The sequence below is a fragment of the Ammodytes marinus genome (assembly GCF_949987685.1).
Source record: "Ammodytes marinus genome assembly, chromosome: 2".
In the NCBI taxonomy this organism is placed as follows: Eukaryota; Metazoa; Chordata; class Actinopteri; order Uranoscopiformes; family Ammodytidae; genus Ammodytes; species Ammodytes marinus.
Window position 1 is genome coordinate 17741044 of NC_137231.1, and position 11677 is coordinate 17752720.

Here is an 11677-nt window from a genome sequence, read left to right on the forward strand (position 1 = left end):
CTTTTAAAATGGGGGGGGGATACAGAGTTTGATTCAGCAAAGTCTTTGCCCCAGAGACAAACAACAGTAAGAAAAAGGCACACTGAGGAAGCCATAACAGGCACAAGAGGATTAGAGGTGCACAAATATCTGGTGTATTATAAATACAATCCCACGGTGAGCTGGTAGATGACCTCGAGAAGTGTAAATGATTTGTAAACTAAGTGAATCGCCAGTGGAAAGAGGACCGTCCTGCAGTCACACTTTGTAATCAAGATCAGCATTCACCTTATTGTACTTATCATAAATAGCATCTACGGTGGCAGTGAAGTTAACGAGGAATTTTCTGATTTTTTCCAAGCAATCCTCGTCCTTGACATCCCGTCCCTTGGAGAGGGCCTTCAGAAAATCAGACTTATATGGAGTAGCAAAAAGAGCCGCCTAGAGGAGCAAATACAAATGGCAGATCTAAAAATGTCCATGCGTTATATGCTTAGTGGAACATTTCTTTTCAAATACAACACAGCCTTACTGTACATCTGCTCTTGTTAAAAACTCTGAACCCACCTTGAATAGCTGCTGCACAAACCAGCCATGATACTTTTTCAGTGCTATTTCATAGGCTTTGGTGACATTGACTCGAATGAGGTTTGGGTTGCTCTCGTCCTTTTCCCCGTCCGCCAGGCTCTGAAGGAAGACTTGAATAAAACGTAGAGCCCTGGTTGAAAAGGGAGAAGTGCACATGCAGTATTTACGGGTGCAGTAACATGTTCACATTTAATGAATACACAAAACTCAACAAAAATATAAAACCTGAAATGTAAAACTTCTCAAAACCTTTTTAGCCACATAAGAGCCAATGTTGCTCCAACTCTGGGCCATTCTGCTCCATGCATTTCCTTCTCCGCCTCCATGATCATCTGCAGTGTCTTGAACCGTCCGGGGTTGGTATCATAAACTGCCTTGATTTTCTGTTAGGGTAAAACAGTGCATATTTTAATGTAATTTTACCGAGAAATTCAAGACTAGATCAACATATTTAACTCATACTTACTGTGATGTTACTAGTGATGTCAGCCTTTATTGGTGCAAAAATGGTGGAGCCAAGGCAGTCTGTGAAAGGAATATTTACACAGGGTATGATTGAGAATTTACACATAGGACATGTTCAATAAAACTAATTAGCCATTATGAGACATCAGCATTCTTTAGAGCTACCTGTGGTTACCACCAACCTCAGTCCTGAGTTGATGCAGGTCTATATACAGTGTGTGGCTTTTTATGGATATTATCACAAATTGTTAAATTGTTTCTATAAACCTGCAATCATGAACATGTCTTAATATTCGTCTCGCAAATGGACTAAAACAAGTTGGATTTCTGCATAGCTAAAGCTTATAACATGATCTATAACATGCAGAAGACACAGTTTCCGTAGTAACCACTATTACACAAATATCCTGATATGCATTGTACATTAAACTGGGGCACAGAGCTCATGACCATTACAGCCTTATTTATTTAACTAATTTAGCACCAGACTCAAATGCATGCATTTATAACGTCAGGCTGAATTAGAGGGACAATAAATGAAAATATTATATAAAATGATGCACAAGACATTCAGAATTTTTCAAATTGAATAAATTGTGGAGCAAATAAAAGTATCTGAATATTTGAATTCATTTACATTGTGTATGATTTAGCTTGAGTAAGTTACTGGACCAAGCAACTATTGGTCTGTTCTCTGTTGCACCTGTAACCACACCCAACAGTGATGCCACTGGGTCACGGAGTACACATCACTGCAGCAAAGTGAGAGGTTTACAAACTTGAATTGAGTAAAACAAGATTTCCAGGGGTTGTTGAGTTAAGTTGAATACATGGAACACACAATGACACTACAATGCTGACAGGTAAGGCACATGCACTTCCAGCAACTGCTGTTTGACTCATCACTGCAGTATTATCATGAGGTGTCCTTTATTTAGGCTACTAGAGGACAGGAGTATTTAGTGACGGGGCAGTGAACAATGGGTCCCGACCACACGCGCTCCTGGTAGACCCACAGACACAGCCTTCAGCTCCTTAGCTGTTAGAGGAAACTACTCATGACAAAGTCAGCTCTTTAATGCTGATGTGACGCATCCCCACAACACTCTTGTTTCAGGGAGACATCCTTGTCTCTATATCTATCCCTCTGTTCACAAGAGTTCTGTTTCAAACACACAGGGCCTCTGGAAACAATAAGCAATAATAAAAATTGAAAAAAAGTAACTATTAAAGAACACTGAAATAAAACTAGAATATATAAACACGTATGAAAAAAGACTCAGCATCATTTATTCAGTTCTTGGCTCGTTCAACACACACAGGTGTTAATTATTCTGGCTACTTAGACTCTTTTCAGGTTGACCTTAGACAGCCACGCTGGGAGTTGTCTGAGGACATTAAACTACTTACACTTCAAATAATAAAAATAGGAGGTGTTGTCCTGCTAAAACAGCTGTAAACCTAGCAGGGGAGTAAAGAAGTGCAGTCCACGAAACCATGAAGAAGAGACAAATCATTTATAACACCTGTGCAAGTGCACTTTGATAGTGTGCAGGACTTGAATAGCTTGTAGGAAAATTGGCCAAGAAATGTATAGGTTTAGGAAAAACAATGGCGACAAGGAGGAAAAAGCTTAATATTGACATCAGACTTGGTTCCTCTCAAGGGTTTCACGTGGCAAATTCAATGGAGGACCTTTGGCATATTAATACAGAATGAAGTCACACAAAGATGCCCGGGCGCACCATGCCGCTGGTGAATGGGCAAGGGGAACTCAACACCGTACTAATCATTTTCACAACTTAAAAATCCAGGCCAGTGGAGTAAATTATGCATGCCAAAGGATTGTGGACAGCTTGATAGAGAGAAATAGGATCCAAAAAAGATTATAATTTGGAAAGGGCTTCATCGTTTCATTAGGTTCGATAAAAAAGTGTTGTGACAGATTTCACCTACAGCAACATGTTTGTCTTTAATCAAAGTTGAACGAATCATACATGTAACATTCAGGGCAGTGGAAAAAGGTACATTGCAGAGCCATTCTGTCTGATAAAATGTTGCATTAGTGTGTATGTTACGCCAATTTAACAGTCAGAAGAGGTTTAATTATACTGCACTGAATTTGACATGCTTAACACAAATGATTATCTCTTAGTCAATGCCTTCAATCCGGCTGGTAAATGTGCACCTTTGACAACTACAAAAAGGCTAGATTATACATGAGTACCACTTTTATGCCTCCTTTTCTCTCTCTCTCTTTTCTCTCAGTCATTTGAGCTTTTACATTTATTTCCACATAACTATCAAGTACCGTCTGTGCATGGTACCTACAAACTGTGTCACACGGGGAAATCTTCACTTACCAAAGAAGGGTGGAAGGTATGACACAGCCTCCAGAAACGGTCTTGTTTCCACCTGTCTGTCAGCAGGCAGCTGCCTGAACTGGTGCTCCATTAGCAGAGCCATCTCTATAGTCCGCACACACTCTTACCACTGAAATGATATAGCAACAGGCTGTGAACCCCTCTCCTGCAGATTTACAGTGACACCAGTAGAAGCTTGAGTGTGTGTGTGTGTGTGTGTGTGTGACACACACACACACACACACACACACACACACACACACACACACACACACACACACACACACACACACACACACACACACACACACACACACACACACAAATCACCTACATTGAACCCAGCAGGAAAAGTGATGGAATACCCTTTAAGGCTGGCAGCTCTTGTCCTGTGTGATCGTCTTCTTACTGATAGATCCTGGTCATCGTCGCCCCCTGTCGGGTAAAAAGGCCGATTAACGGCGCACGGGCAAACAGACATAAATAACAAACACAAGAGCGGCAGCTGATGTGATCTAATCAGCTGACACGACACTGCTTTCGATCACATGCTGTTTTGCTGCCAACTAATGGTGAATCGTGGAATCTCAAAATGTAGGCTACAGTCATAATAGGCCTACATGGGTGTGGCCATACAACTCAGACTGACTCACCATTTAGTTTCTCTGTATTGATTCGATTTAGGCTTAGGCCTATTTATTAAAGAAAGAAAGACAAATCTGTACTTATCTTTACCTTTATATTGTAGGCCTATTAGGCTAGGCCTAATTCAATCCTGACAAAATATAGGCTAGCCGAAGATTGAAAGGTGTGGAACCAGATTATAGCCTATCTTTGATTCAATAGTTTATTTTTTCATTCTAAAAAGACAACACACCAAATATAGGCTAATAATATTAACAATAAGAAAAACAATAATACGCCTATAGGCCTATAGCAGGGGTGCCCATAAGGTCGATCTACCGGTCATCGCAAAGGCATTGTGGGTAGGCTAGATAAAACCCCCCCACTTTTTTTTACTTGCTATTGTCTCCTAATATTTGAAGGCCCCAAACAATGTTATTTAAGAAAATAAACAATTGACTGGCTCATTATAGGCCCCCACGTTTTTCGCAATTTTGACTTTAGCGACCTATTGCAATATCTTATCTTAAACATAGGCCTAATATTAACACATATATTTCTGAAATCCCTAAAATGTTTTCTACAACACTAGAATAATTTTATTTTAGATATGATACCAAGAAGAGACATGCCACACCTGTTATTTGTGCCAAATTAAATATTCTGCCTAAATTTGATCATCTGGGACAGGTGACATTGTAATCTGGGACAGTTGTATACACCTTTTAAAAAAAAGCCTAAATCACCTTATTTTCTGCAGTTCAGCCTCAATATCAACAAGTCCTATAAAACCATTGTGGAAAAATTACACAATGAAAGCTGAATAAGTCAAATAGGCTACATTGTACACTTGATGAACTGATCTACCATGTGAATTAATTCAAAACATTGTCTTTCAGTCGTGCTCGCTTTTCCTGACATTGTGGGGCCATTCTATTCTGTAGGCCTAATACATTCAATTAAGTCAATAGGTCATATATTTTTATATATTTTATGGAGATAAGATATTGTATTGTACTTTGCACTAGTAGTTAAAGAAAAACTTACTTTGTAAATATTACTGTGATGTCACAGTAAAAGACATCACAGTAATATTTACAAAGTAAGTTTTTTTTTAACCCTATATTTCTCTTTCTGTGATGTCACGAGAAAGAGAAATATAGGGTTAAAAAAACACTCTTTCTGCCTTTTCTCAGGCTAGGATGAACCGATTTAAAAAAAAATCGCACATTTATACTACATAGGATTAGCCTGGCTCCGCCCGCCTACCTACTTCCGCCCAAATTTCATTTTCCCTTCAGTAGTCAGTCTGGTGATGGGGTGTATCAGTGGGATCCTGCTCGAATCAGATTTCTGAGTGTCCAATCAGCGAACAGAGCGAGTGGCTCAGTTGAATGCTGCGTTCCTTTATACTCGGAAGAAGGAGATTTCCGACTTGGTAGTTCCGAGTTCCGACCTGTCTGTGTTCCAGTGCATCTGCTCGCGAAAGTATGGACGCCTAAAACCTTTCTCGTCCAAATAACTAAACGTTAGGCTCTAACAAGTTACTGTTGCTAGATTCATAGACTACAATATGTAGTGAAGTCGGAAATTTCCGAGTTTCCTGTCCAACTGGAACGCACCGTCAAAAGCCGGCTCATGACACACGTGACGACCAAACGTGATGCGATTGGTTGGCTAATCCAGAGTGGCACTGGGCAGATCCAATAGTTTTAAACTTCGACAGACACCCGCCTCCAAGTGAGTGAACGTTTGCCAATTACAGCACTGCCAGACCTTCTGTACAAATGAAATGAAGTACGATGGTCTGGTTGGACCAGGCTAACATAGGATCTCAGAATTCAATACACCTTCATATTCAAACCGGTGAAGTAGGCCTTTAAGCACTGTAAATGCATATTTGTTCCCATTTGGATCATTTAAATGACTGTCCCAGATTAGCCAAACCATGCTGTCCCAGATTATCAATCATATTTGATAATCTGGGACAGCAACAAAATGGTTGAAAAACACATATTCAACATATTATTGCATATTTGGTTGCTTGAACTAATCACAACATAATTTAAAAAAAAATCAAGAACATGCGTTATTTATAAAATGTTTAGTCCTTAACATTAAATTGATCAGAATCCTGTCACTGACCCATTCTTGAAATTCTCAGGGAAGCTTCTGTTTGATAAGTGCCCTGCCTCTTCCTGTGACATCCCCCCATTAAGTCCTATCATTTCAGTTGCGTGACATTCATGCTCAACCTGTAGTAAAAAATGTTTTGACAAAACTTTGATAGAAAAGGAAATAAACACATTTGAGTTTAGGTGTCCCAGATTACCCAAATTCACCCTATTTTTTAAATTACATTGTTCGTGGCTACGAAGATCAGGGGCCTATATTGAGCTATACTGTATTAAAAAACAAAAACAAAAAAAGACTTCACAGAGAGATTTTTTAAACCTGTACATTTTTTCTTTCTGCTTTTTGGTAATTCTGTGTCTCCAAATTATTCCAGAAAATAGTACTAAATAGCTCACATAGGACACAGCTGATTAAGCCTTAGTTTTCTTCTCAAAATGCACCAGATTGATACATTTGACTTTAAAAGGTTCACATTTTTCTTCCGGGGGTCATGGCCCCGGCCCCCTATAAGGGCCTGAGACCCCACCACAGTCTGCCAAATTCCTGTGAGAAATACTTTCCTACCTTAAAATGATTTGTTTATTAATTGAAAGAAATATTACACATTTTGTGTTGTGGGACGGCCACTCAGGGGGCCTGCGAAACCTCCCAAGCCCCAGGGCCAAATTTGTTTTGCATTTTTAAAGTAGGTAGCCTAGATCATCTTGACTTCGTCATTTTAAAAGTAGCTCACAAGCTGAACAAGTGTGGTCACCCCTGGCCTATAGGTAATTAGGCCTTAATTTATTTAGGCAATATTGGTTTTAATTTCTCCAAAAGGCCAGAATAACTAGGGGAGAAATAAGTGTATGGTCACAGAATTATCAATAGCCTACTCGTGACTGTCACTGAACAATGTCAGTACTGCTCTGGTAGTAGGCCTAGTAGGTTATAGGCTTATTAGACGTTTTCATTCTTCTTGAAATTAAAATAAAACTAGGTCTATATAAGTTGTCAAACATATTATTAATCATATTGAAAACTAAAAGTAGGAAATGAGGATGCTCAAAAACCAACAAACAAACCAAACGAAAGACAACAACTCCTTTGTATGAATTTTGAAAGATATACGTTTCGCGTTTTCATTATCCGAGCAATTTCGACCCTTACTTCATCCCGTAGCGTGGGAGTAACTAGGAAGTGTGTTGGTAACTAAGGCATACTGGGGGGGTTAAATCGGGTTAAATAAAGACGAGTCCTTGTAAAAATGAAAAACTTCGACTGATTTCAACAAACACCAAGATAAGGCAACCACATTTATCACCACAAGTGTGAGTATGTATTATTTAACGAGCTATAACGCTCCTTCTATACGTAGCTAGCGGTTTAACATAAAAGCTTTGTTCACATTGTTTTGAATTGTTTATTTCTTTCTTCTTCTTATATGATAAACGTTCGTGGCCTATAGCTCGTATAACACACTCGGTTAACTGGATGTACTGGTTTTGTGTGAAGGTATGGCCTTCAGTACATGGATGGTAGTGTTCGGGTTGTAGACGGAGTTGAGTTGACCGGGTAACTAATCAATTATGAAACACGCGGCATTAGTTTGGATTAACCAACTAAAGTAATTACTGTTCAGGTCTATGGCTCTGCCAACCCATGCGCCCAGCCGGGCCCGGGTTTGGGCGGGACAGCTGGCCCGGCAGCGGGAGCAGGAGTCCCGTTGGCGGAGTCAGTGGGAGCAGCATGCCCGGTACTTTAGAGAGGAGAACGTCCGCAGCGAGAAACAGGCGGCGTGGAGCTCCAGAAACTCCTACCAGAAGAGGTAATTTCATCCACATGATAGTCTCGCACAGGCACAGCCAGACCAAACGACAGCTATCCAAATGAGTACATAACACACGATTTTACTAACAACTCCAGACAAACAATAGAATTAGGTAGAACAATCGGAAGTGTAGCAACTCTTTTGCTGAGGACAGAGGGCATACATAACAACAAAAAGTACATTCATGAATAAAGAGGTTGATCATCCTATACAAACATCATAATTGTATACTGAAAGTGATAGTGTCACTCCCTCTCTTTCAGCATGTAGTTGCTTGTTGATTATACTGCGGGTATACAGAATATCAGTGTGTCTTCCCTTAACACCATGTATTCTCCATACATTTGCAGTGACATTATGTGTGTTCTAATGTGTGAATGATAAAAAGACACTGACCATTCAGATATAATCTTGGAGTATTTTGTCTCTAGTATGTTCTTCATCAGCAGGGAAATATACCAGAGACATATAAGCCAAGTCATTTTTCTTTCTGTGTTGTCAGTATGTCAGCATACCACGAACAGCAGCTACAGGAGGAAAAGAAGGCCAGCCTGGAGCAGCGTAGAAATCGGCTCAGGGCCATGCTTCAAGAGGAGCAAAACCGTCTTGAGGCGGAGCTCAGGGAAGTCATCCCTGACCGGAGAACATTGTCAAGACAGTTTCAGCAAAAAACGGATGAGCTTCGTACAGCGAAAGAGGAGAGAAGAAAGAAGGTAGTTATATTGAATTGGTTGGCTGTTTCTCAGTGATGTTTCATGGTTCTCTACTGTCGCTGTATAATATCATTTCTTTCTTCTTTTTTTATACCTAGCTTGCACAAGAGCTGCTTACGGAACACTGGAAGAAAAACAACCGAGAATTGCGAGAGGTGAACTAAGTTTAAACTATTGATGCAAATAGTGACAAGTTGCCATATATCTTACCTTAAAGGCTGGCTGGTCGATGAAGTGATAAATGGGCCTGAGGAATCTTGTGACAATCCTGTGCGTCCGATGAGCTCCGCAAGTTGAGGAAACGGACACTTTTTTTTTCAAGACATCCACTTGATCTGGAAACTAATAGGACTTGTGATGTGGATATTCCATGACTTTCTTGTTAACCTGAGTCCAGTGTTGAATAAAGTGTTCTGGTATCCCTTCCACTTAAGGTCAAGTTCATCAGTATCTCTGTCTCTTCTATGTCACTAGTCGCTCTTTTAATCTGTCCACAGGTTGAGTCATCATTACATAAAGATCATGTTGTCGGCCAATGGCAGGAGCAGATGTCTGAGAGGAAACAGGTAAGACATTCAAGTGTTTTAATATTAGTATTTTTGACCTTAAGGTCCTTTGTTACACTTGTGAGGAGTTGGTGTACTGTACAATACAATTACATTCAAATCAAATAGTGAAAATAATGTCTAGTTCTCTTAAGTTTCACCTCTGTCAAGCCAGTGATGACAAATCACTATCCTTTAAATTATTTATGTAACAAATCAATGTTTAATTAAACGGTGCTCATGTCATCTGTGAGCACAGTATCAAGTCTGAGATCTACTCGGTTCAATCCCTTCAACCTGGTACATAATTAAGATTGTGCACCTTTTGTAAGTAACCCATCTCTGTAAACACACAGCAAAATGTGGCAGAGAAGGAAGAGAAGAGACACTTTGAAAATGAGTACGAGAGGACCCGAAGAGAGGCTCTGGAGAGGATGAAGCAAGCGGACGAGGAGAAGTTTGCAGAAGAGCGGAAGAGGGCAGAAGATCTTCGCAAACAGATGGAAGAACTGAAGCTGAGGGAGGAAGAGGTAAGGACCTTATCATTTGAATTCATTATTAGTTAGAATTTTTTACCAAAAAATTATAGGCGTTTCAGATGCATTTTTGAAAGCATTTTTTTTCTATCTCAGGCAACTCGTCTAAAGAAAGAGCAGGAGGTGCTGCTTAAGAAACATTGGGAGCTGGAGAACTTGGAGGAGGAAAGGAGAAAGGTGGAGGAAAGGCGAAAGAAGTCTGAGATGGGGTAAGGGCAAGCTCTTTCTGCACATACCTGATCACAAGTGAGATAATACTCTATTCTGGTGAGGCAGGAGGTTCATTGCATGTGTGTGCCACCAGGCATTTCCTGACCCGTCAATACCGTGCTCAGCTGAAGAGGAGAGCGCAGCAAGTGCAGGAGCAACTGGTTAGTCTTACTTCACCCTCTTTGGAAACATTATATTTTTCTACATGTAAACCTGCTTGTCTTTAACACTTCCCATTAATTCCTCTGTGTCCGCCAGGAGGCCGACCGTAAAATCCTGGCAGCGTTGCTGGAAGGACAGCAGGAGGACAGGAGGGTGGAGACTGAACGGAAGGAAAGGGCCGTCGCTGATGCCGCCTGGATGAAACGCGTGATCGAGGAGCAGCTTCAGTTGGAGAAGGAGAGGGAGGCTGAGTTTGACATCCTACACAGGTGAGCACAGATATTCAGAAAGCTCCAACTCCACTGTAAGGGGACTTCTGCTCCTCCTTGAATACAAATCAATGTGACAATGTGCATTTCAGAGAACAGGCTCAACGCATGTGGGAGAAACGAGAAGCGCAGTGGGAGAAGGAGAGGAAAGCCAGAGAGCGGCTTATGCAAGAGGTGAATTGGTTTCAAACAAAAGTGTCCTTCAAAATGTATGACAATGATCCTAAAAAAAAAGCTTTGCTTTCTTCTTCTTGTGAAGGTGCTCGCGGGGAGACAGCAGCAGTTGGAGCTTAAGGTGCAGACGAACCAGAAGGCTCAAGAGGAATCCCTGAGGAGACGAGAGGAGCTGATCCAGGAGCTGGAGCTGGAGAGGCAGATCAGACACCAGGAGACAGTGAAAGAAGAGGGCCGCAAGACCGCACGCATGCAAGAGATAGATGATCAGGTTGGCACACAATGCAGTGCTTTGTATTTTCCAACGCCAATCATAGTCAAAGCATCAGCCTAAAGTCATTTGTGTGTATGTGTAGGTGGAGCAGCAGCGCCAGCAGCAGTGGGAGAAGGAGCGCAGGATAGAGCAGCAGGACGAGGAGGAGAGGGAGGCTCAACGAATCCAGGAGGAAGGGCTGAGGCTGGAGATGCAGAGGATGGCAGAGAGAGGCTACCAGGAGAAGGTAAAAAGATTCATGTCCATCTGCACGACAATTAAATGATTCTAATTGTGCTTATTCCAAATATAAAAATGCTTCTTTAATGTTAAAACATGCTTGAAAACTGTTCCGTTTCAGATTCACAGAAGACCTCGATCAGCTTGGACATGACCAACCTGCAAGACTGAAATCAAAACAGAATTTGACGTATATTTTTCTACATCTGATTAGCTTAAAATGATAGTTTCGCTATTTTTTGTTACCAAAAAAAGTGAACTTATCCTCAAATGCCTTTTTAAAGATTTAGGCATTCATGTTGGTTATGAGGCTGTATATTGTGCCATGTTGTTAATATTTAAATGCTGTTTTTTGCATATGTAGAGGAGAAGCAATGGTTTGATTTTGCACTTTTAGAGTTGTATATTTTATATCCTGAATTTATAGACAGTTTTTTTATTAAACTTTTCCAATCAAATCAAGTCAAATCAGTATTTTGTGAGAAGGAAACAAGAAGTGAAACATGATGCATGCTAAATATGGCAAACCACAACAGGCTATAGTTATAAATTAAGTTTATTTAGATTATTTAAATATTTTTTTTCAAAGGGCAACTTAACAGCTGCATCA

General features: G+C 40.5%; 2 protein-coding genes across 4 annotated transcripts; one reads left to right on the plus strand and one right to left on the minus strand.

Moving 5' to 3' along the window:
- Nucleotides 1-237: 237 nt before the first annotated feature.
- gltpa (glycolipid transfer protein a) lies at nt 238-3848 on the minus strand (the record flags this gene model as incomplete). The annotated part of the gene is made up of 6 exons (XM_080043156.1): nt 3761-3848; nt 3396-3525; nt 1034-1092; nt 817-950; nt 547-697; nt 238-420 (listed from the first exon to the last, which is right to left on the minus strand). Exons 2-6 carry the CDS (start codon nt 3496-3498, stop codon nt 238-240), a joined length of 630 nt encoding a protein of 209 aa, XP_079899282.1. The 5' UTR covers nt 3499-3525; nt 3761-3848.
- Nucleotides 3849-7323: 3475 nt separating this feature from the next.
- tchp (trichoplein, keratin filament binding) lies at nt 7324-11513 on the plus strand. Of its 3 annotated transcripts, none has more exons than XM_080043082.1 (13): nt 7324-7469; nt 7777-7962; nt 8468-8678; nt 8777-8833; nt 9176-9244; nt 9580-9753; nt 9856-9968; nt 10064-10130; nt 10228-10400; nt 10493-10574; nt 10660-10845; nt 10931-11074; nt 11189-11513. In XM_080043082.1, the coding sequence occupies exons 2-13, from the start codon at nt 7781-7783 to the stop codon at nt 11219-11221; spliced, it is 1491 nt and encodes a 496-aa protein (XP_079899208.1). In that variant the 5' UTR covers nt 7324-7469; nt 7777-7780; the 3' UTR covers nt 11222-11513. The 3 variants fall into 3 exon arrangements, with proteins under 3 accessions (XP_079899208.1, XP_079899207.1, XP_079899209.1); XM_080043081.1 differs by having other exon boundaries at nt 7324-7465; XM_080043083.1 differs by lacking the exon at nt 7777-7962 and having other exon boundaries at nt 7324-7465.
- The last annotated feature ends 164 nt before the right edge of the window (nt 11514-11677 follow it).

What these genes read in the sequence shown, in the direction of transcription:
- tchp (XM_080043082.1), top strand. Translation starts at nt 7,781, where the DNA reads ATGGCTCTGCCAACCCATGCGCCCAGCCGGGCCCGGGTTTGGGCGGGA. An exon ending in AGAAACTCCTACCAGAAGAG is followed by an intron (nt 7,963 to 8,467) that starts GTAATTTCATCC and finishes CTGTGTTGTCAG; the next exon opens with TATGTCAGCATACCACGAAC. An exon ending in AGAGAGGCTACCAGGAGAAG is followed by an intron (nt 11,075 to 11,188) that starts GTAAAAAGATTC and finishes GTTCCGTTTCAG; the next exon opens with ATTCACAGAAGACCTCGATC.